At 39.6% G+C, this 25,737-nt stretch overlaps 1 protein-coding gene across 5 annotated transcripts in view; it reads left to right on the top strand.

Annotated features, from left to right (window-relative positions):
• RALGAPA2 (Ral GTPase activating protein catalytic subunit alpha 2) overlaps positions 1 to 25,737 on the top strand; it is a 135,085-nt gene that overhangs the window by 74,700 nt on the left and 34,648 nt on the right. For all 5 annotated transcript variants that reach the window (XR_012651570.1, XM_075035273.1, XM_075035271.1 and 2 more), the window contains 2 exons: positions 6,390 to 6,548; positions 11,781 to 11,908. Coding sequence is in view for 4 of the 5 variants with exons in the window: in XM_075035273.1 (XP_074891374.1) it covers positions 6,390 to 6,548; positions 11,781 to 11,908 (287 nt within the window). In the remaining variant the exon portion in view is untranslated. The remainder of the gene's footprint in view (positions 1 to 6,389; positions 6,549 to 11,780; positions 11,909 to 25,737) is intronic.

The raw sequence follows: 25,737 nt of genomic DNA, 5'->3' as shown, positions 1-25,737 counted from the left end.
AGTGTTGAATGCTTTACAGTTTCCCTAGGCAGCGTACTCCTATGCTCCACTTTTTGTACCATGAGAAAATTTCTTGTAGCATCTACTTTGCTTCAGTTTAAACCCATTTATTCTTACCATATTCCACATGGATACATGGAGAACAGATCATTTTGCAGCAGACTTATTCATGTCTGAGAACTGCTGCCATGTCTTTCACGGTCTTACTTTTCCTACACAAGTGGTGGTCGTTAGTCTAATCTTCCCTTGTAAGTCATACCTCCTTCATTTTATGGAAGCATAGCAAAGGCAGTGAAATATCATCTAGCTGTTGAGTAACACATCACCTGGGAGAGGAGAAAGCACAGTCAGAAAGAGCTACCACAAGGGGAAAAATGGGTTTTAATTGTGAACAGTATATTTTACTAATTCTCCTAATTCCTACCCATGTTAGGGGATTAACACAGACATTGAGAGAGTCTGGTTATTCTTTTTAATTGTTTTCCCTACATTTGCTTTAAGAGAATATTGGTTTCGTGAGAAAGAAAAAGCAAAAGCATTTAGTAGTTGCCAGCCTCCAAGTCTCAAAGTGCTAGGAAACAAGGCCAGCTACAGTATATACTATCCACAGAAAATACTGCGAAGTAATTGCTTTAAGACTTTTAAAAAAAACCCTTAAATCTGCTATAGGAATGGAACACTGCAGGGATCAAACTGTGTATTCCATAAAGAAGGACAAAGCTCTGAGCAACCTAATGGACCTCGGGATCTGGCCTCACTCTAAGTGGTGGGTTGGACCAGATGACTTCCAGAGGTCTTCTGTAATGTGTAATCTTCCATGGTTCGGTGCTTCTGCACAGAACAGTTTCATTTAATTTGTCACAGCTCTTTTGTAAGCAAGCATGTATTTCTGTGCAAATTAGCATAGACTTCTTAGCTGCAGTTTTATAAAATTTGTTAAGAGTGGAGGCAAGATGCATTTCAGAAGCACTGTAAAATTTCTGGAAGATTGATAGTTCTCCAATTCTTTGAAAATGCTAATGGATGAACTAGCCTGCATTTGAAACCAGTGTTTTGAGCATGAGTGTTGATCCAGACCATTTCTAAAGACAATATTAAACATCCTGCAAGAACTCTTATAACCCTAAAAGTGCCCATTTCTTGAAATTTCACTTGTGAACCTTAGCTGTGGAGGCTGTATACTGAAATACATAGAGGCAAGTACATTGATGCTCTAGCAGCAAAATTGCTCAGTTTGCAAAGTCCCATGTTGATTGTGGCAGTCTTTGCATGTGCAGACCACAACTGGCGTGTGTGCTTGAAAAGAAACACATGCCTGCCAGCAACATACTCTTAAACAAGAAGAAAATGTATTTATTTCCCACACCTGTTGCTGCTGCACTTATTAATTCTGCAATACCTGGTTAACAGAGTCGTGATCAAATGCAACGCTGCTTCTGAGATCATGGCAACTCTCAAGGTCATCACAAGTATTTTAATACTTCCACTAGCTCACCGAACAGTTAGTGCATGCTGGGCTCAAGTCCTCACCTCAGATTATTGGGGCAATATGTCCAGGTTAAAAAGATTATTTTATATTTATTACTACTTTGTGTCAGTGCTTCTTTTTCATAGCAGTGTGTGAGAGGAAGGCAGATGACAATGTTGTCTTTCAGTACCTGCTCCATGATAATGTTTGCTTTGATAGAACTATATATGGTGTTAGAGGACAGTATTACTGGGAGGAGAAAATTTTATCATGTTGCCGACCAGGATGCAATGGGGGCCACAACTTTTTTTTTCTTGCCTTCCCCCTGCTTCCGACAGATAGGGTTGCATAGATACTATCTGGGATATCTCTGAAATCTTTGTCATTTCTGTGGTTTCTTCTCTTCTTGTTTTGCCTACAGACAAGCAAAAAGAATTCAATACCAATCAGTGTGCTTGGCTCACAAGCTCCAGAGCTGAACAGAAGGTCTTACCACCTGCTGGCCAAGGAAGTGGTACAGCAGGCCATAAATTCTGCGAGCTGGGGAATTAAGCAGATGCAGTAATTTTACTTAAATATGTTATTATAGTTCTTTATTTTTACTGAACACAAGAGGATAAATTCATTTCTGGTATAAATTCACAAGAGTAAGTGCATTTCCACCGAGGATGAGCTTGGCCCCTCATTTTTGTGCAGTACAGTTGTAATTTGCAGTTTGTGTTCCTTTATTTGGAGTATATGCTGACATATTATATTGCTTATTCGGGGGTGGGGGGAGGAGAAAGGGAAAAAAAAATCTCTCCAGATAAGTCTTAGCCCTGAAAGAAATCTTTTCTAGTGGAATAATCAACATTCATCTGATACGTTTTGCTGCTGTAGGGTTTAGGATCATTGGTTCTAAACTTTTTTTAATCTGTCTGTCTTGTGGCAAGAATGAAAATCAATCATAGTAGCAGCATCCTAGTGTCCCCTGTCTTGTTCTACCTAAATTGTACTTAACGGTTTAAAAATGAGCTGCAAAATTTTTAAGTGACTTATTCCATCTTCTCCATTGTCATAGCAGAACTTTTTCAATTCAGAAATCTGGTTGCAACCCCATACTGAACTCTTGCTCCTTCGCTGTAGAAATTTGTTAGCTAGAGCTAGATTAGATTTTTAGCAGCTAATCTAACTGCTGTAGGGGTTTGCAAAGTGGGGACAGAGCTGTGCTATTGGATTTGTCCAATTCATTTGACTCCAGGACTATAATTGCACTTATGTCTTACAAGGCTTTTATAGCCTAGGGCTGGCGAGCAGCAGAAAAACAAATTGGCAGTGATACAGTAAGAGTGAAAGGGAATGAAAGGCACACATTATCAGTCTCCAGGCAGCACTGTTCTGGCAGGAAGTTTCTTGGTTAATTTACAAATAAAACTTAGATTTTAGGATGGGTACACTGTCAGCCAGACAATGGGGATGTCAGGCCCGACTGTTACTTAGCAAAAGTAGCAGCCATGCCTCCCCAAAAGCAGAAATTCTTCAGTCAAACAGACGACTCCTCTCTGGAGCCAGCTGGCTGTGTAATGCAATTAGCAGGGAAAGGAGGTCAGGCCATTAGGTGTGTACCGTGACCAGTGTCAGCGGCGGCGTGTTGCCTGGCAGGCAGCGTGCAGCCCAGCCGGAGCGGGGAGCCTTGAAAACTATTTGCTCAAGCAAAGGGGAGCAGCGGCGATGCTCAGCGAGCCTCCCAGCGCGGAGCTGCCTGCTTCTGGAGCTGCCGGCTGCGCCTCGACGCCCAGATCAGGGCTGAGGAAACACAGACCAGATATGATTAACGACGGCGTGACGCACGTCCGAAGCGATACACTGACCCGGCGTCCAGGCACTGAATGCTCGGCGTAGCTGAGACATCAAGCCGTGGCTGTGTCTGAGCCCGTGCGGCTGAGAACGTATATATTTTGGTCACGTTAGGGAAGCTGCTTTTACGCACAGGTTAAAAATTCAATTCACTTGAGGAGGACAAGCAATGGCAATTTCAAGAGCTGCCTTCCCTGAGCATTTGTAGAGGGATGGTTCGAGTCAGCAATAAGCCTAAAAAATCTGGCTACTCGCAGTTGAGTTGGTCTGTTGTTTGTTTTCGCTTTTTAATATTTATCTTATTTCCTGGCTGCTTTGGGATTTTTTTTAATGTAATTTTTTTTTTCCCCACTCCATGCATAGCTTGGGACTCCAGCTCCAAATGCGTCATCTGTTTTGCTTTGGACCCTTAAGCAAAACTTGCTAGTGTCCTGTAGGGTATTGAGTCGACTCCACAGCTTATATTTTGAATGAGCAATACAGGAAAATAGCAGCTGGTTTGTTGTCACTGATAAGAGTATTATAATGGTTTTTATCAATGAAATTATCTTTCAAGAACAAATATTTTTGATTAATACTAATTTTATATTTGCAACATTATACCTTCTAAATGCCATGATTAAGGTTGTATGACTTCAAAATGATGAGAGGTAGTAACTCAAGCTTTAAAATGAGTTACTAGCATGCGATGAGGATTGTAGCAAAGGTAGTGATTTATTATCATACGATGTCTGCAAGATTTTGAGTTCATAGCTATCACTTCCTGTCTCAAACAAGCACAGCAAGCCTCAGTTGATCTAACTTCTCCCTGTTTACTGAATTTTGTCCTCTTGGATGTGATACAAGCACAAGGTGTTTTGGGATTCTTCAGTATGAGAAGTATTTGATTATTATTATTGGAATAGTTCCTTGTGATTTATAACGGTCTTTTGAGCAGTATTTGGACATACTTTGATTACTGGTTTTATAGTGGTATGTGCTATTTATCACTCCAGAAGCAATAGGAGGCAAGGCAGTACAGAGCCTTTTCTTCACAGTTTCTTTTTGTAGAAAGAAGAGCTGTGTTCAGTTTGTGAATTGCCCTGTGCAACTGGACAATTGCATCACCTTACAGAATGCTGTTTTGATATTTATTTGTTGGGCTTTTTAAAGCAGAGGTTGCTAAACACCACCGTTGTGGGCTTTCTCTGTGTTGTGAAGCTAGTGCCAGAACTCATTCTAGTATCAGGATGCGTTGGGTTCAGACTGATAAATTGTGGGCGCTGCTTATAAATACATTGCCGTTGGGCTGCTCTGAATACAGCTGGTGTGAGTTGGGTCCTTCCTTCGCTCAGCTTTCATAGCAAATTACAGCTCAGCTTCAGCTGTGTGTGGAATAGCCTTGCCAAACACTTAGATCCTCAGTATGTGTAACCTGTTGTGCACAAAGTCTTGTAGCCAGGCAGATTTCTGGTTTTTTTAAGACTAAACTTTACATCTTGCTTTTAATCACTTTTAAGGTGACCTAGCTGCATCTGTTCACAGAAAGTGAAATCAGGATTTTGTCGTACATGTAAATTACTGCTTAGTTTTATATGCATCAGTCTGCACTGTGATATTATCAACGTAAGTATTTTCTTGGATGTTGCTTTCTTTTTACTGAGCAATTAAGAAAATACAAGAGAGTGCACAGAAATCAGGGTGACCATGAGAATAGTAATTTGCACTAATTTTGTGCACACATGTAAAGCTCTAGTAATGGTATTGTTAATGGTTCCATGTTTTTATAAGACACAAATGTTGTATTGTGTTCAGACAGAACTAAAAATGTCTTTTATTCATGGGTGTAAATAAAATATGACTCTTTATCTTCCATTTCATTTAAAATAAACTGAGAATCTAAGTCACTCTGTGAACTTAGCTTTATTTTACTCTGCTAGAATATAAACTGTAAGCTAAGTTCATAGTTTTAACTTTTTGATTCTCATAATGTATTATGGTTTTGCCAGGTTTCTCTTACAGCTAGGGTACAGTTTGCCACCCAATATGTAGGAGTGAAAGTCTTCACTTTTAAAGGTGCTACCTGGTTCTGAAGAGGGAAAATTCAGTGGTACAATATAGGCTGATACAAGGCGTGTTGAGATTACGTAGTTGTTATTTACCAATGAAAATCATGACCTTTTTCTTCCCCCCCCCCTCCCCCCCCCGCACAGAGACAGTGAAGAAGGCAGAGCTTCGTTTTGGCTTCTTTGTTAGGTCTATTGTGCACATTGTTCCAGGGGCTAGCACCAAATTGGGGGTGGGGGGGTGTCGTCTTTTAAGCTTTAAGTGGGACTTAAATTCTCTTTATGCTTTGGGCTGGCATTCTGCATGTGGATTAAATTTTAACTTTAAAGCTTACAGTTGAAACTATTGTGCGTAGCTTGTACATGATTGCCAAATACTTTTTGCCATCTGTTAGATCACCTCCAGTTCTTCCAATAACAAAGCAAACACACAGGCTTTCAGATGCTTTTTGTATATGTCACATTTAAATCTTACCCATATTTTATGCAACTCTGCTCCAAATAAAAAGGAAACTCCCACAGTATTTATCATTCTCCTCTAATTCATATTGCCCAGATATTTTGCTTACATTTTCAAACAAAAGTTCTCTCCAGACAAAGTCAGCAAGGAGATGTTTGTGATACAATAAATTCAGTAATAGTGGTTCATGATGGAAAGTTTCTTGACATCCTGAGTCAAGGCATTTCATATTTCTGTGACAGCTACTTTGTTTTAGCTGGACTGTGATGTTCTGTTGGTTGACATTTTGTTCTAGTAATTCAGATTTCCATCTTAAATTATTGTAGGTAATGTACATTTACATATTGTGCTAATGGCTAGTTTGATAATTACTTAATTAAGCCATCTGACAACAATGTGTTCTGAATGAAGCGAACTATTTAGCTGATCTTTTCATGAGCAACTGGAGAAAAACAATATTTTAACTTTTCTGTAATGAAATATTTCTACTATTGAGCATTGTAATTCAATTTGTAAGCCATGACCCCTCATAAACTGTTGTTATCACTCTGATTAATAAAGAGCCAATTTGCTGTTGCAGCTTCGTCACTTGGGAAATGATGAGGTTCACATCGTCTGGTCTGAACACACCAGGAACTACCGCAGAGGCATTATACCAACAGATTTTGGAGATGTTTTAATTGTTATTTATCCAATGAAGAATCACATGTTTTTCATAGAGATAATGAAGAAACCAGAGGTATGTTTTGACTGCTTTATTGGATCTATCATGTGTATTATGCAAGTGACCAACAGTTTTGTTGCTGAAATAAAGCTCAGTGTTTTAGAGTTTGGGGTTTTTTTTCCAGCAAATATGAAATATAGTCTGTCCATCTCAGTTTAAAAGTATACTGAGCAATGAACTTTTATTGTAAAACTAGAATTATTAATAGCGATCGAAATGGCTACTAATTAATTTTATATTCACACATAGCACTTAAAGAAATGTTTCAGAATTCTCAACCCATAAGAGTTATTGTACAAAGAACAATGTTTAAAATAATTGTGAATTTCCAATGCGAGGCAATAAAAGCAAAATAATAAAGATTTAAGTTCCTCACTTGCTATTAATTCATCCCATACATCATGGTTACTGTTGTGCATATGGTACCATGCATAACCTGCCATATTTTTTAGACCATCATCATAATCTGACTCAATGGGATGATGTAGGCATTGGATATCCTTACATAAAACAAACTATTTGAGGTTTAGTATTTTCTATTTAAATCATTGTTATGCAACCACATTTTAGACATTTTTTTGAAAAAAGGATTTTTTTTTTCTTTCCAAACTGTCAGGTGTGTGTACGTACATCTGTGCGTATGTATAAAAAAGCTACTTTAATAAATGTTGGTCTGGTACATTATGGATGCAAAAATGTATATAAAATACACTTTATGAAAGTCATCAGCTTGATAAATACCATTTCCCTTATATGAGGGACAATATTTGTCCAAGAGAATAACCAGCTGTGGAAAAATGCATACATCAGATGACATATTTGCCAGCTGTATACAATATTTTTTGAGTTGTGAATGATGGAACTATTATATATTAACAATCAGTGGTCTGCCAGTAGACATTTCAAACTTGAAAATTTTTTATAAATTTAAATAGTGCGGTTTTTTCCTACACTTGATTTTGAGCTCTGCAATTCTTGGGAATTTTAGCGTTCCATCAGGAAAATCAAAATTTAGCGTTATGAACATGCTTGAAAATTCTATGAACCAATCAAAAAAAGCTATGTCATCTTACATATTAGTCAAAAACACCCAACGGGCAGAAAGAATAATAGCTAACTGGAAATTTAGTGTTATCCCTACATTTAAAGTACAAACCATTACAATGTAATAAAATTAATCCAGACATTTCCAGGGCAAGTGTGGCTGACCTTTTGTTCACCAGCTACTGACCCCAGGGTGAATGAAAGAGGCTTGCAGAGAGAAATGTCTGTTGTTTGGCTTCAGTCCCTGGTATTTAAATTGCATTCCCTAATCAAATGAAAAGGCTGTCCTCTCTATCAGGTTACAGAATCCATGGCAACATTTGGCCTTTTATATACATAATGTTAGCCTTTTTGTTTGCATCTAAGTAGAGACACCTGGAGCAATGTTAACATTAACCGATTTAGCATTAATAGCTTCATTATATAAGAATTTCTGATCAGATAGCTGTTACTTTTGTTATATTGCTTCAGCTTGTATTGTTTTCATTTTTTATCTCCCTGCTTGGCAACCGGGCAATGATTTGCAAATTTTTTTTGTCTTGATTAATTAAGCAATATAATTATCAGGAACCGTGATGCAGTCTTTGCTCTACAAAGCTTCTGAGAGAAGACAATAGTAAGTCTGTTAGTGTGAATGCATTCCACGCGTCACAGATGCATGAGGATATTCTGAACAATGAGACGAAAAGCTGCCTGCAAAAGAGGACAAAGAATGCCAGGCAGACTCTACACACTGCACATACCGCCAGGGACATACTGCGGGTTCCCTGGGACACAGATGCCTCGTTAGATTGCAGCTAGTCATCAGAGATTAATTCTCAGCCATTTGGTACAATAATTTACCCATTCCCCACTCTTTTAACTAGTGCTGCTTGCTATAGAGGGGAAGTCTTTGTGCTCAAAAGGTTTATTTAACCTTGCCTACTTTTACTGTGTGCAACAGAAATAATTATTTTTTTCTTGGAAATTGTAATGAAGCAGGTGTTTGAAATGGGCTGAATATTAATTTTTGCTTCATGGATAACTTGCACTGACATTTGGAGTACTCAAGGAACGGGATATTTACCTTTTTTTTTTTTAATTTATTCCTGTCAAAGCATAATATATTTTTGGTAACCGTTCAAAACACTGTTTTCCTCAAATGGGTATTTAATACCAACTTACAGAAAAGTACTGAGCAGGGAGCATGTCCCTGTGCATTCAGCTTGTCTTCCCCCTCGAACTCCTCGTTAAGGCAGAGCCCCCTGTACAGATGGAAGCTGACGATATGCAAGTTCCATTGACTTTAATGACCCTCAGCGTGGCCGGTAGATCTGCTTGGGAATTAATAATTCCGAGCTTTGTGTCCACGCAGGCGTATGGTCTGGCTGTGTGTGCTCCTTGTATCGCAGCGGGCTCTGCAGACCCTGAGCCTGCCGGGGAGCCGTAAGGCCTGCTGGCTCCGCTGCTGCTGCTGTCAGGCAGGGCAGCGACGCCTTTGCAGGTCTCCAGAGGGCTAGCCCCACACATCGAAAAGCTGTGAACTGATTTGGGGAAACACTGCTCTTGGTTCTGGTTTCCTGTGGGTTACACTTGTTTTTCTATGGCAATGTAAAATCAGTCGCTCTTACACAAAGTCACTTCCATCCTTTGAGTTACTTTCTTTTTCTGTCTGCCAGTGTATGCCAACTTTGGGTCAGGAAAAATGTGTACTTTTTGACAAAACTGGTGCCTGGGACACAGTTCTTGAAATAATCTGATTATTTGAAACATGCTTGACAAAAGTATGTTTCCCAATCTCATGAAGATCATGCCGAAGAGCACCCACTGCACTCATATCTCTACACTGTGGGGACAGAGTTCAGGGATGGTAAGGAAGGCTCTCAATTTTTAGGGTCCAGCTTGAATTAGCCTACTTTTCTGTTTGAAAGAAATTTTATAGTACAGAAAAGTACAGTTTATTGGAGTATGACGATTAAACTTTCAGAGAAAGCAATTATTGAACTATTTTTTTAAATATCAGATTGGAGATATTTTTGATAAATTTGCTGGATGGAGGGTGCCCACAAAGATTTTTTTAAATGTGAGCATATATATATATATATATGTGTATGTATTTATATACACACATATACAAGGTGTATAAAATATACATACCTTGTCTGTATTTTAAGTATATAAACTCTGTAATACTGTGTTAAGAAAATCTACCATACTCCCTAGACTCCAGGTGGTTTTGAAACAGAGAAACAAAGTCCTGTAAGCAAAAATTGCTTGTCAAAAAGCCTGACAATCAATTTCCCTGTACAGTAGCGTATATAAGTGCTAATCTGACTTTAAGTATCTGGTATTTGTATGTTGGTATAATTTTAATACTCTTATGTACTTAACCTCCCTATTTGTACTTACAAAAAAATATAGTTTTACATTTTTTTTCTCCTTTTGTCAATACTTGTAAATGGAGTACGTGTTAAAAATTTCACTTAAAAATGTTATTGCTTAAAGAGGGAAAAGTAGATGCTCTAGAACATTATCAGTTTGGTGGCATAGATTTTCTTCCTGTCACCTTTCTTTCCAACTGCCTAGATAGTAATGCTAGCATAAAAAAAAAAAAAAAAAAAAAAAAGGCAAACCCACTATGGAAACATTTTACACTAATCTATTTTTTGGGGGGTGGGTAATTATTTTAAGTAAAGGAATGACAAAATAACTGTGAAAAGACAGCTGTCATTTGCAGATGTTATATTAAACCCAAATTTCTTCTGTAATTCATTGCCACTTCTAATTAGAGGAATTCCCTAGATGCAGGGGATTTATATTATTCCCTTTGTCCATTTATTGAATGACTGTCACAGTCACCCACAAGCAGTTGCAGAAGAATAATAGAGGGTATTTATTTATGTGATAAGCCTCTGTACAGATGGAAAAAATCCATAGCTTAAATATTGATAATTGCTGCTAGCTTCTGTCTAGGGTTTTGGTTGGGCTTTTTTTCATTTTGAGTTTGTGAAAGGGAAATGAATTTAGCTACTTGTAAATACTAAAATTTATTATATATTTAAGCATTAAAATTTTCTGGGTTTGACATGGTGAAGTCTGTTATGTGTATGCAATTCTGGACATATTTCACTTTTATAAAGTGTCTCTTTTACCTAGTATAGCCTTTATCTGAAGAGCTATATGCCACCAAATGACATTATATGGTGGTTTCCTCTGGAGGTAACCCTCAAGAAGCAGTGTTTTAACACCTTGACATGCTATGCTGGGATAGACCTGTTTGTGCCTGTCCCAGCCCTGTTTATGGGGGGCTGCCTCTGAGAGGTGGTAGTTTTCCTCCATCTCCTCTGCTTTCCACAGACCTCATTGTCTTGGATCAGCTCAATTATTATTTTTTTTTCCTTCAGTGAAGTCCATGGAAGGAGTGTACAGAGGATTATCTGAAACAAATACTTCTTTGCAAAAACTCCTGCCAATGTTGGATTCAGCCAGTGAATCAGGGTCTCCTGTTGGGATGCAAGACAGAAAACAGCTCTTAATATCTACTCAAAATGGAATATCAATTGCGAATTTTGTTCGTACACATAACAAGCTCATGTTTACCCAGTTGAATATTCTATGAAATGTGCATGTACATGTAAAGTATGCTGATGGCAATTATGGAAGATTTAAAAACTTAAAATAAAAAATTGGGGAATTAATACCACACGGGTAGTTTCAGTGTGGAAAACAATGTGGTCATACTGTTTTACGGCAAAATAATGTACTGGTCTCCTATAGTGGGTCTGATGCTTATTATTCCAAACATCAATAATACAGTGCAACATACAGTATGTTGTGCTAGCAAGGGTACCACCCGACTGACCGTGCTGTCCTGGGTGGCAATGGCCCTGCAGCTACAGCCTGTGGAGGTGGTTTGTTTCTGTGTTGTTCTGCTGTACTTGGAGGAATCTCTTTGTGCCCATGATCTAGAGGGGAGACCTAGAGCAAGCTAACACTTGTAATGTAACCAAATCACTTCACCGTTTAGAGCAGGGCAGTGTGAAACTTGCCTCTTGCCTCCTGGCGCCTTTCTCGAGCAGCAGATGCCTTGCTGTGAAAATCCCCTGGGATTTGGGCATGTTGTTTCTATTTGTGATTTTGGAAGTTGCTCCTGTGCTCTACACTAACCTTTCAGCTTATGTTGGCTTGGCTTTACATGTGTTGTTTTTATTTCGGGGTCCACAGGTGCCATTTTTTGGTCCTCTCTTCGATGGAGCAATCGTGACTGCAAAACTGCTGCCAAGCCTCATATGTGCCACGTGCATCAATGCCAGCAGAGCCGTCAAGTCACTCATCCCGCTCTACCAGAGCTTGTATCCTTTCTTCTTGCTGGGGCAAAGCTCCTCTTGGTAGGGTTTTTACTTCTGAATGTTCCTCTGCGGAGAGGTAAGCTTTAATGGAAGTCTTTACCATTTGATTTTATTGGAAAAGGTCAAAACTTTCTTTGCATCAAGCTCAATATTTTCAGTTGTTCACACCCAGTTGCCATCCAGTGTTTTAAAAATAAGGTCATAATGTCCAAGAGTGTTCTCACCAGCAGCTTCAATCTCACTAGTGGTGGACTTGGACTTTAACACTGATGCTTTGAACTGTAAGTAATGATAGTACTCAATTTTCTTTCACTCTAATAGAAGTTATCTACAATGTGTATTAGGCTAATACACAGAGCTCAGTTGTATTCCTATCTTACGCAAAGAAGTAGTCCAATTGACTTTGCTTGGACTCATTACATTAATAAGGCAGATGGGGTTTGGCCTCAGATACCGATGTTTCAGCTCCCGAATTCAGTTTCATTCCAGCCACGTCTGTATTTGGGCATTTTCAGAACATATTTTCTAACAGGTGCTGGAAAATAACTAGATGGTATGCTTCTCTGTTACAGGAATTGTAGCATAGACTTTTATTCTTGTGTGTATACAGACTAATGTTACTACTCGTTTTCACTTACTCTAGGGTTTTCTCATAATGCCATAATGATGCTAGAAACATCTTATAGCTTGTTTTGTTAATCATATCACTTATCTCCAGACAACACTCAGTGCACTTTGTTTTCTTTGGGGAGCTTTTGATTTGGGTGTTTTTCTAACCATGTGACTTTCAGAAAGAGTTTGTAAATGTAATGTTTTTGATCTTCGAAAGGACATTGATTAAGTAGTTTGAGACGCACATTTTTAAAACACAAAATATCCTCAAAATACTGTGTTTTTTTAAAAGGCTAAATTTTATCCAGTATCCTTTGCAAAAGCCATCAGAAATTAAAAGTAGCATTGTTGATAAATAAATTTGTATTTTATTAATTTTGTTGTGTACTCATTTTAAAACAAAGGCAGTTGGTGGTTGTTGCATGAGCAGTTGAATGCAATACATCAGCTGCAAAACCGTGGTAGTACCTAACAGATGAATCAAAACTTGCCCAGTTTTCCACTTTTGTTTCATGAGAGAAATCTAGCTAATTACTAAAATTCTTCTATGCAGAATTTAACTTAATCCATCTGCTTGCATAGTCACTGTATAATAATAAAATAACAGTGTAGTAAAATTAACATAAGTAACAGCAGTTACAAGAATGAAGAGATCCTGTTGCCTCTTACCGCTGTCCCAGCACCTCACTCCTGGTCAGAGTCCTCTGATTCCCGATCCTGCTCATCTTTTGGCTTTCAACATTTTGTGAGCAAACAGCGCTCACCAGCCTGCTGTGCTCCTGCTTTCTAACAGGGTCTCTCTCTGGGTCCCTTCTTGTCCCCAGGGAAGCATGAGCAGCACAAATATGATAGCACATGCCACTTCTCGGCATATGTTTGAGGTCTAGCTGAAACAGCATCTGTCCCTGGATTCTTTTCTTCCTTTTTTGTGCCTGCTTTTGCACCAGCGATATCTGTAGTGAATCAACTGCCACTTGTCTGTTTGATAAATGAAAGTGGATTGAGAAAATTCTGAAACTGGACAAAGATAATGTGGTGGGAAGATCCCATCAGGATGACACTGGAGTGGGAGACAAAGCTATCTGTAACTTTTACTATGGATAATGAAACAGTTTTAGATGTACTAAAATTCTTAACAAGCCAGCAATTGGAATGTAAATGTATAGATGTGTAAAGGTGGTGTTTGAACCTGTCCAGTGCAGTAACGCTGCTTTGTAGCTCCCAAAAGGTGCACTCGCAGTGAATGACTTTGCTCTGGTGTTTGCTTTGGTAACTGCTACAAGGAGAACAGGAGGAAAGCAGACCCAGCAATTTAAAGAGTAAATGAAAGAGTTTAGTAACTTTGTCAGACTGGAGATAACTCAAATGTGAAATAACTCAAAAAATTTCAATAGAAGGGAGAAATACAAAGCAAAAATCCTGGAAAAGTAACAGATGATGTTTGGCAGCGCATCAGGCGTAACCTTGCGGTTCGGGTGAGTGCAGAAAAGCTTGCCTAAGGCAGAGCTGAGGAGTGGTCTGCCACTTCTGCTTGTCACACAGGTCACGTTAAAAGTCAGCACCCACAGTAAGGGTTAGTAGCTAAAAATTTTCTCAAGTGTGGTTAGAAATGGATTGAAGGCTTCACCTGGTGTAAATGGTTCAATGGCAAGAAGGCACCGAGCCTGTGGTGCTGGTGTTGGAGCAGCGGCAGGGTGTGAAATACCTGCTGGGACCCTGCTCCAAGTGGAGCAGAGCCCTTACCCCCGCTCCTGCCTGGCAAGGAGCTGGTGCGGTGTGCCGGGTCGCGTGCCGGGGAGCTGGGGCAGCATCTTGCCAGTAGTGACAGCTGAAGTCACTTGTTGGAAAGTCTGTAAACTCTGGTTACAGCTGCACTTGTCAGGGGCTTTAGGGGAAGTGTAATCAGCCACAGAGATTAATTTGCATCTCAATTAGGAAAGAGTCAGGAGGAAGCATAGGGTCTGTTGCTGGAAGGTTGTGGAAGAAATCTCATCAGGCACAAAAGGCTCCCAAGTCTCGGTGCTCCAGCGAGTGGAGGACAATATCCGAGTCCGGTTTCCATGGGGACCAGGACCGCAGAGCCGCAGGAGAATCTCGCTGTGTGCTATAATCGCTTGGTCATGATGACACAAATTCCACTGTCGTACCCAAATACATTTTTCTGTTGGAAATCTCTTTGAAAATGAGGAAGGTAACTATGGGAGACCACATCAGATTTTTTTTTTAAACCTATTTTTTATGTTTATGTGATTGTTTCTGTTTTAAGGAATTCATTAGGGCGAGAGGAATAGTCATTAAAAAATTATTAACTATATTTAAACTTTAGTTTAAAGCCATTTTGACTACAAGTTCTTTGTATACATCAAATGGCGTGCGATGGCATTACACCAGGAGCAAAACCAGGGTAGTTAACGCATAGCTCAGTTGTCTTTTGAACGGTTAAAGCTCAGTTGTCTCTGTAGCTGCTGCAATGTTTACATGGTCATGGGTGATTATACGTTAGTATATGTTCAAAATAACCATTTTTTCAGGAGTGCATTCATTCTTGGTGCAATGAAGCATTGAGACTGAGCGGCTGCAGACCATACTAATTGGTGCTCTCACCATCCTTAAGTAACTGTTGAGAGCAAGGTAATGTGTTTCAGCAGCCTTGCCAGTCTGCTTTTTCAGGCAATAGTTTTTATTTTAAATATGCATGTGTATTTTATGGAAATTGTAACCGATAAGGTGGCTTAAATGATATAAAACCAAAGAATAATAATATTTAAACTTAGTAAAATTGTTGTATAAAGATTTATATATTTATGCAAGTTTTGGGGAGCATTAAAGCCACGTTTTTATGTGCTAGGGAAAGTAAAGAACAACCAGTCTCACAGACAAGCAATTATGTATCAAATCTGAAGTTCCTCTTAATTAAGCCCAGTTAAAGCAGAGGTTGCTAATTGTCAGTATTTAAGAGTAACATGAGTCTATATAAGCAGGATGGCTTAGGAGATGAGAGCAGAGATGAAAAACAGTGCATTCTTAATTTGGTGCTTTGGTGCAGTGCTTTGGTAATTGTAATTGGGTTGAGCAGGACCCCCTAAGCAAGGGTCTGTTCTGGTTCCAGTAATATTGAACATTTTAAAAAATGGTAGGGGTGATGATATAAAACTGCAACATTGTGCTGTCTTCCAGCTTGCATTAAATTAGTTGGATGCTGGAAAGCATTTTTGAACACTTGTACATTCTGGAGTCCCAGTCGCCCTAAGCTGCAGTAGCACACGTCTCTGGGAGCTGGTCTTATCTGTAAAGGTAAAATACTGGAGATGGGGGGGGTGTGGAATAGGGTTTGTATTTAAGTCTTTATTATGGGTCTGATTTACAGCTGCTGTTTAAGCTGACAGTTTTTAAGCTCAGGTGCTAGTAAACCTCCAAACATGAAAATGTAATTAAGTTTGCAGGTGTCAGGTGCTTTCATTGGTCCATAATTTAATGTTGGTCTCCAAAAAGACTTTGGGATTTGGGGATAGTGATGTCTGAGCAAAAGGCTCCCCTTAGAATGCATAGGAAAATGTACTTCTGACTACCCAGAATTCAGACTGTCTTTCAAAATGGATTAATTTCCTTGCTTCTTGAATCAAATTGTTCCTGTTTAGAGATCTGTAAGTTGGTCTCAGGTTTTATTTATGAAATTTCATAACCATGATGCTTCTTCTTTCCCATCTCACATAATAACAATAGAGGTAAACATCCTGGATTCTTAATCTTTTATCATCTTCTCTAAAAAAAAAAAAGTGTAGTGCAAAATTATCTTCACAAGACAGCCGTTCTTTAAATTGCATTGCCTGAAAGATTGTACCAAACCTGGTTTGTTTTAGAAAAAAATGTGTAAGTGTAAGGTGGAGCAATGCTTTTTCAGCCTTTTTGCTCGCTGCTTAAACTGGAAAGAAAAGCTTCTCAGAGTTTGAAAGATGGCCACAGTGATGAAGAGGAAACTTTGGTGAGTTGCTGCCATGATCTGTGAAGTGGCCCCATGTACCTGAATGTAAATGCGTGTATCTCTGTTTCCACTCCTTTACTGAAAAAAAAACTTCTTTTTAATTGAAAAATTATTTTGATGTGGTAGTATTTTACCACTTTTTTTTTTTCTCTGCCATTGCAAATAACTGTCTTACTTCCAGTCCTACCTGGTCTCACTAACTGAATTTGAAGAAAAGTAGGAGAGATTCTGACGTGTCTGAAATGTTACCCTAGCTTCAACCAGCTTTTTGCAAGCAACCTACTGGAGAGTGTAAAATGTCCCTATGTGCAAGCACCGGTTGGCTTCTTTCCTGCATTCTTTGTTGATTTCTTGTAGTCCTTGAATTATTTTCTTAGCAATGTAAGCTACATCTGTCTTCCTGTGAATGAGTAAATAGGGAGTTGGTTCCGGTTGGAGTTTATTAAGAATTAATATGTTTATTTCAAAATCATCTTTTTAAGCAATCTCACTTTTAGGATAAATTGGTTTGGTCTTAGGGAAAGAAAAGGGGTTTGTTCTTATTCTGCCTGTTGATTCCTGTGTATTTTTCATACTTTTCTATAGCATCTTGATTAAAGTACAGTGCTGTGGTACTGTACAGGGGAAGAAGAAATAACTGATGGGGATGAGGTGGGCATGCAGACTCGTGTCTGTTAGCCACTATTTTTGCTGTCAAAACTGTCCATTTCGGGTAGCTGTGCAAGTGTTCTTGGAGATGTAATCCTAACAAATCTCTAATATAAGCTGTGCTGCTTCTGCCTTTTTCATTAATATAAATAGAATTATATAAGGGCTGACCTAAATAGTCTTAGTCTGATGAGAAGAAAAAAATTATCACAGTGGCAGGTTGTGGTATTGTTTCCAAAGTTGTTTGCATTATTTGCTGTTCATTCAAAGAGAAAACCTGAAGGTAAAAGAGTTTAAAATTCTTTTTAAATTTATCATGGATGTTCATAGTACTTTGCTGCAACATAATGCATCTGTGCATTAGACACTGAAGGTGTCTGTGCGTTGGAGCAAACAAAAAAGAGCATGATGAGGATGCATATGCTTTACATGATATCTGAGCACTGGATGTCACCATTTCCCTGCTTACGATTTGCAATCCTGTTTGTGGGCCAGAAGAAAACACAGCCCTTACTTTGGAGAAGTAATTTGATACATGAATAACTCTTAAAGTTTTATCCACTGTAATGAATATGGTATGCCTACTTAACTACACCAAACAAGAAGTTCATTAGGATAAAATCAAAAGACCGTCTACGTACAAAGCAAAAAAAGATATCCATAACTTTAATTCATTATATTGCATCCGTGTATTAACACATCTACTATATATTAGTATGTCATGTCTGGAATCGAGAATATTAAGCAAAGAACATCAACTTTGAATTCTGAATTAATTCTTTTCGTTGGTTTAAGCCAGCTTCTGATTAACTTAATGTAGAGCAACTGATCGTCTTACCTGCTTTATCAGAAACTAACAAAGTTATTTGCTATGATGGACTCAATTGTGTGAGTGGCTGTCATATTTTGTAGGTGCACATAATGTCAGATGCCTAAAGACACATTTTGCATACCTTTCAAAATGTGCTTTGTTGAGCTTGCGTTTAGAACTCTGCTTTGGTTGTAAAGGGGTGTTTGATCATACCCTGAAAATAAAATAGAAAGCCTGTTACTCTTTTTAGAGAAAGGTTCACAATTTGTTCCCTTTATTTCATCCAAAGAAGTTATGCCCTCAAGCTATGTAGATGCTGTTAGAAATTACTATGAAATTCTAAAGCATGTGTCACAGGAGCTGTGACAATTTATGTGACATGGCATCTGACAGTTTTCCGCCAAAGTGATCGGTTCTGGCTCGCAGGAGAGTCTGTCTGTAGTCAGTCCTCTGCTGCTTTGTCTGCAGAGAGCAGCAGGTTTAACTTGCTGTCCTTCGTTTTTCTGATGGTTGCTATAACCAGCCCTCATGCGAGGGTTTGAGTTTCAGACAGAAGTATTTGGTACCGTCGCAACAGTCTCTGAGGGATGCTGATGAACGCGGCGGTGGCTGTGCGGGGTGGCGTAAAGCAGCACTGACCTTCATTCTGCAGTGCAGCTCCCTGCTGGAGCAGATCGATGGCCGGGCTGTCTGTCTCTGCGGCTGCCTTCCCTCCTCGCAGCGAGAACCTTCTCCAGGCAGCGATCGATGCCTCTAATCTGCTCCAGCCTGTAATAAGTCATGCGAGGCAAAGCTTTTAGGTGGCATTACATGGGATTGTGGAGGCGGCTCTTCAGCTCTTATTCATAGTGCTCTTCATAGACTTGCAGAGAAATCTACTGCATCCCGCTTGTGAATATATAAAGAGTATATAATGCTTCTGTGGATTTAAAATTCACATGCTGCTGCATGATGTATGGACACAATGGTTTTACATATTTCTATATTTTTGTGCATGCATCTGTACATACCTGTCCCAGTTCGTAGTCCCCTGCTAGACGCACGTCTTTTATATGCATTACTGTGAACTGCCGGTGAGCTTCACCATTGTACAAAAGGCAAGGGAGGCAGCAGTGAAGTTTGCATGTCAACAATACAATTTATTTTTCTGCTATAACGTGGGGCATCGTTGTTATTCTCCATGGCTGGAAGCTGTAAAGATCACTAAGGGTTGCCGAGAAAGTCCCAAGCTAATTCTGTAGCAGAGTTTTAAACGGCACTAACTGCTGCCCTTCCTGATGATGATCTCTGTGCAGCAACTTTACGCTTCAGTAAAAGTAAATAAACCCCAACAGTTTAAAAGGTTTTATTTGCTAAGTGATTTAATGGGTAATTCCAAAAATGAACCTATCGTTAAGTGACATCATGAATGTAATGGTTTTTTAAATGAAAAGTGAGTTTACTGTGTGATATATGTCAGAAATAGGAACACCCCCACCCCCAAACTCAACTTTGGATTTGTTAAATGATGTACATGTGCAGTAACTGAAAACAAGCTTCCTAAATTACACAGCCATACCTCTTTAGCCCCTTCCAAAGACTGGAAAGTCATGATCTTGCTGGAAATAGTATAGTACATAAAGTATTAGCAGCAGATCAGGACTGGGAGTTGGGAATTTGAATCCTAACTCTCCTCTGCCATGGAGAAGTTGCTGCTTTGAATGAAATGCTTGGTTTCTTTATTCCGTTTCTTCATCAGTAGTACTTTATTTGTTCATGAATAATTTTGCAGGAAACTGGTTTTTTTATTTAAGTGCTGCTTTAAACTTGTGTCCTAGTGCTGAATCAAACTTGAGTTGTGCAAAAGGGTTCATGTACCACTGCTGCTCTTAAGATTGCTGGGAGTAATGGTTATCCAGTTTAAATCTGTAAAAGCATAATATAATTCTTCGCGTATTCACAAGCAAAATGCAGTCGATTTCTCTGCCAGTCTGCGAAGAGCACCACGAGCAAGGGCTGAAGAGGGAAATGTATGGATTCTGAGGTTTGTACCGACTGGCCAATAGCTAGTAGGTATTCACGGGGTGCCTAACAGGGTGCTTATAGCAGCCTGACATTGGCCGCGTTTCTGGATTAACTGGCCACTCATGTCTCGCTCAGCTGCAGTCTGCCAGCTTTGGTGGCATTGCTCATGAAATACCTACAGTTTGGTCAAGGTGATGGTGATCAGTGTTTCTGTTGTTCTCCGTAAAAATAAAACAAGTTTATTAAAAGTGCAGTTTTGTTAGCATAACCGTGCCCTACCCAAAGGGCTTCCAGGAGGTCTGTGATGGAAGTCTGCCTTCAATTTAACTTGCAATAACAAGCATCGAGTCAGGGTCGTGTAGTTTTTTTGTTTATAACTGACTAGTAGATGTACCTTTCATTGTAAGGTGTGAACTCAAGCTCCCATTCTCTTCAAGTAAGATATACAGAGGTCCAAACACCTATTGCTTGGTGGTTTATGTTTTCTGTCATATTAGACAAAGAGCCTCTAACTTGTGCTTAATGAGAGGCTCTCTTTAAAGGTTCACAGAGCAAAATTGATATATTTAGGTTGCTACTAAGTACTTCATTCAGTCTTGTGGCTTGGGCTTTTTTTGGTTTTTACTTGCACACCAGACAAATTAAAAGGGTTTGTGTTCTTTGTATTTTCAAAGTAAGTTTTGATGATTTTGCTGTTCCGCCCCTAATAACTTTGAAGGGATTTGTGTAGCTAAAACCTCTGTTGTATCTTTTGGAAACTTGCTTCTGAACACTCACTTGCACTTTGGATTTCCTAGGGTTTTTTTGTTTGGCTTTTGTCACAATGGGGGGGGGGGGGGGAAGTAGAGTTTCATCTGAATGGACTTTAAATTTAATTCAGGCTGTGCAATCCTCCCGCGGACAAAACGCACATTGGCTTCGGCGTGAGTTTTGCCTGACTAGGGGTTGTCGTCTTGGCCCGCTTGCTGCATCGCTGGCAAGAGTAAAGATGACATTTGTATTTGAGCAGAGCAAGGCGCCCGGCCCCGAGCCCTTGCTGTGGCAGTGGGGAGACCAGCGGGCGTGGGGGAGCAGCAGGAGCGTGGTTTCGAGGAGCAGGCTAAAATCTCCAAAATCTGGGCCGCGCAGGACCCGACAGCACCGGGGTCGATCCCCTCTGCGGCGGGCTTTGTGCGCGCTCGCCGTCTCATTAGCATGCTGGCTCGCCGCCGCTGCTGCGGCGTGCTGGCTTTGCTAGCTTTGCTAGTTCTGCTAGCTCTGCTAGCTTACCAGCTGTTCCTGCTGCTCGCGACAATGTCCAGCGTGTTCGGATCACCGGGTTCCTGCGCTCGCCGCCGCGCGCAGACAGCCTTTCCGCTGGGGATGCCCACGTGGCCGCCCATCAGCAGCGGCACCGCATAAAGTAGCAGGCCCTCGCATGGCATATGGTGTCTGGATTCATACAAGATGCAAAACTATTCTGCCGCTAATGCACAATGACTCATAGCATTGCTAATTTTTCTAACAAAAGCCCACTTCCACACCCACACTTTTAACCCCTCAGGCTAAAAAGCCTCTTCTTTAGTTTCAAAGCCTTGGAAATGTAAGGAGGTGGCTTCTGGATCAATATATGAAACCCTATATTTATTTAAAGCACGTGCAAGTTCTAACTCTTATTTTAAATTTCAGTGAAACACAGTTTTCAAATTACTGTTCTAACATACGGTAATTTTTGTTGTTGTTGTTCCAAAGTAGATTCATTGACAAATGTTGGGAATTTTTAAATTTTTGGCAGTTACATATTACAAAAATAGTCAGAAGTCAGTGTAGATAATAAAAAGTTATTTTCATTTAAGAGAGAGAATCAAAGGAACGTAGCTAGTAGATCTACAATGATCATATATTACAGCGCAAGTTCCCAAACCGCTTATTATAAGCAGCTTGTAATATCTGGCTATCTTTCCTATATACTAGCTCTTTGGGGAGCAAAATAATACACTTTCCAACTAGAGGGAGCTGCTGGTATCGCTGATGCTGATTCTTAACTTTCCAGTCTAATTCCTTTGTGCAGAATGTACAGTGATCGTTTCTACGTTTTAATAAAATTAAGTTAAATTATCCCAAGTAATTTAGATTAAAAGGATGCATCTTAATTTTTACAGCGTGATCATCAAATTAAACCGCAAAATTCAGAGAAAACTAAAGCACATCCTGGTTGCATGGCACACGGTTGCTCTGCATGAATGTGGAATTACAGAGGTCATGAAAAGACTCGTTAGCAAAGCTGAGGCTTGCTTACTCTTGTTACGAGACAAAAAGCATACGGGAAGTATAAGCAGTAGGGAACGGAGCGGGCGGCACAGCGGGAAGCTCCCCGCTCCCTCCATCGCAACAAAGGAACAAAGGGACCTGCAGTGAAAGATGAAGGTGGCCGAGCTCGGCGGTTCGGGCTCCCCGTGAGCAACTTGTTACGGGGAACCCCTGCGGGCCGTGCTTCAGCAAGGTTAATGCTCCTGCAGGGAATGTTTTTAAGGAGAAGTCCTGGCTTCAGAAAGTCTTTACTAGGGGATAGTTTGAGAGCTTTTGTGGGGCTGGTGACTCCATACCAGCCTGCTGTGGGGTCCGCAACGGGTCCGGTACAATGTGCCTGGGCCTCACCATGGCCGAAGCCCAGGTGCCGACCTTGGAAACTGTGGTTTCGATCTAGCAAGGCAGTCCCCGTGTCCCTGAAACCGCCCGTTTGCCTCTCCGTGGGCGGTGAGAAGGCACAAAGGATGCAGAAGACCAGCTAGATGTGCGTATGGGCATTTTGATGGGTGCATCCCCAACGATCCGGGCACTTGCGTTAATACAAATGTGTAATCACCAATATAGGTTTACATAATTTTTCAAACTTTTCTTCTTTTTCTCTCTTAAAGGAAACCTGACTTCAGTATATGTTTTTCATGAACCATACATGCTGCAATCATTTAATTCAAAAGTTAAGAAATCATTTTCCAAACAGGAAAAATGGTTTTAGGTTTAGCTTTGAATTTTCTTAATTGCTTTGATTCTCTCTTAGTAAAAATGAGCTGCAGGATTCAGTGTTGACCATGCTTTGAGGAGGTGAGACTAGATCACCTCCTGACGTCCCTCCAACCTGACTGACTCTGCGTCTGATACTAAGAGGATGAGGTGCATAATTTTTGTGCCTATTATATAAAAGCTACTTTAATGGGTAGCACCATAATCTTATATCATTCTTTAAAGAGGAAAGGCTTTCCGTCTACATGCGCTGTTAAAGCCATCCTGTTAACTGGGGATTTTTTTATTAGGTTGAGGACATAAACATGGAGACAGCAAGAGAGAGGAATAGGAGAAAGCTACTTTCTCATAGTGGGTTTATTGGCTGGCGTATTTAATTTGCATTTTTTCTTTCCTCAGTATCATACTTTTGTGTGTATTTCACAGTAAGATTAACTGTTAGGGTTCTAGTGTATAAACAGGAGCAGATGGCTTTTAATGATTTCTTAAATCTAATGCTAAGTAACATGTAAAAAAAAAAATCTCAGTTCATTTGCTGTTTTTTAATACTTTCTCTGAATTGGCCTGGGCCAGGTTTTTTTTGAGAACCTGTAACACTAACTTCTGCTGAACAGCTAGATTTATTGTACCTGTTTAGGATTATCCATCTCGTTCATTTTCACCTGTGTAACAACATGGATGATCTTATAAAACCTTGCTAGTCTACAGTTTGTTGTCTTAGTTAAATACAATAGCCATTCTCCTGCCCACCTTTCAGCTGGGCAAAGTAGTGTTGTTCAAGTAGCAGTTATTTCACTTGGAAATCTTGGTGTTATCACTGTAACAAACAAACTTGACATTATCTCAGTTTTTCATTGCTGCAAAGTCTTGATACCAAAAATGCAGCATCATGAAAGTGAAGTAATTAAAATTTAGGAAATAACCTCAAGCTAGCATGCATTTTTCTTTTCTCTTGTTCCTGAAAGATCTTACCTTAACTTGTGCCATACCTGTGACTCTTAACTTCCTTGTATTGAAAGTTGACTTCTGGAGTTTTTAAAGGGCTGTATCTGCCAGACTAACACCATTAAGGTGATAGAAGTGTTAGCAGTACAGAGAAGATGATAAAAGTATAGAGCTGTTACTTTGGGGAATGAGCACTGGAGCTGATGTTCAGAGACTTCACATATAAGTGAACTCCTCCCCTTACTATTAATGTCTGTCTCCATCTTACCACCTTCCTCTCCTTGCTGCCAGCATCTATTACAGCTGGGAAATTCGAGGTTCTGAAAACACTGTTTCCCAAGGTGGCTCCAGTGGTAAGAAATGGAAGTGGCTGGGATTATTTTTCTGTCCTTAATTTTTAAATAAAACTCCATGTTATTTGAAGTTTTGAAGTTGTAGGAGTAGCAGTTACATGCACACGTATCAGTCTGAATAGCCTCAACTACACAGTTTTCCCCATAGCTGCATTTTCTAATTGTACCGGTTTCAAGCAGCCTCTGTACCTGATGTTTGACATCTCCATTTCACTGGGAAGGTAGAAAGACACATCAGTGTCTTTATTTTCAACAACGTATTTAATGTGTGACAAAGGGTTCCCATTCTCTTCATTTCTGTAACTGGTTATTTTTCAGATCATTGCCTTGTTTGCTTTGCTGTTGCTAACCCCTTAGGTACTGTAGTGCCCTGCACTCTCCTACGGCTAATCAATCCTCCAGGATGTCAGAGAGGGACAGTGCAACCCTTATAGTTAAATCACTGAGCGTTTTTATGGGGTTGGCAGTAGAGAGGAATCATTCCAATCCAGAACTGTTTCAATTCAGAAACGTTTTCTTTATAGGCTTTCGCAGAGCCTGTTGGTTTTTGTGCTCCCATGTTTTATGACTTGTTGCCATGATAATTCAGCTCATCTTACAGGTTTCTCTAATTGTGATTGATGTGTAATCATTCATTTTATTGAACCTCATTAAGGTCTGCGAACCTCTGTACCAACTTACAGTAATTAGAGCCCAGATAGCCATTCCATCTGTTCACAAGCACTGTTTAATTAATGAACTTTTAACGTGTTCTTTGCCTTGTAAAAGCCCTTAGTATTCTCAAGTTGCTGAATAGGATTTGCATGCCAGCATTTCCGTTTTGTTTTTTTTTTTTTTTTTAAATACCACAGCAACATGCATTTTGGAATCCCAAAAGTCAACACACAAAGTACTGGGATCTCAGAAAGCAAAGTGGAGAGATTTTGCTTTTAGTTTCAATTTTTCATGTCAATTACAATATTTGTAAAACTGGTGTTTACAAATAAAAGGCTCACATGGACTCTAGTGTTCTTTTTAATGCCCAACACAACAATTTTTAATCTTCCCTTGTATCACTGAAGACTATATACAGAGACCAGTAAACATAATGTTTCATTTCTCATTTTGGCACTTACTGGAAGAACATTAGAAATACAATGCATGCATACACATTTTCCCCCCCTTGTATCTCATCTTTTTGTTACGTTTAGAGCATTAGGACTGAGATAGCTTTGTGGGGTTTGGGGGGTTGGGGGTTTTTTTTCGTATTCAGTATAATGAGATTTTAGGGTGGAGTGGAATCCACCAGTGCTGCTGGAGTTATCATAGAGACTATTGTAATGATGGTCCAGAATTGCGAGTAAACAGTAGGACAGACGTTCCTAAATACTTCGAGTGTTTCTGCTGCTTTACCTCTGTACATTTTGACTGTGCAGTAACATGCCGAGTCAATGATTTATGCAGAATGAATAAATAGTTGGATTTTTAAAAAATG

This window comes from Buteo buteo, chromosome 9 (assembly GCF_964188355.1).
Source record: "Buteo buteo chromosome 9, bButBut1.hap1.1, whole genome shotgun sequence".
In the NCBI taxonomy this organism is placed as follows: domain Eukaryota; kingdom Metazoa; phylum Chordata; class Aves; order Accipitriformes; family Accipitridae; genus Buteo; species Buteo buteo.
Note: the sequence above shows the minus strand (reverse complement) of the source record. Positions and strands in the feature narration are given on the sequence as shown.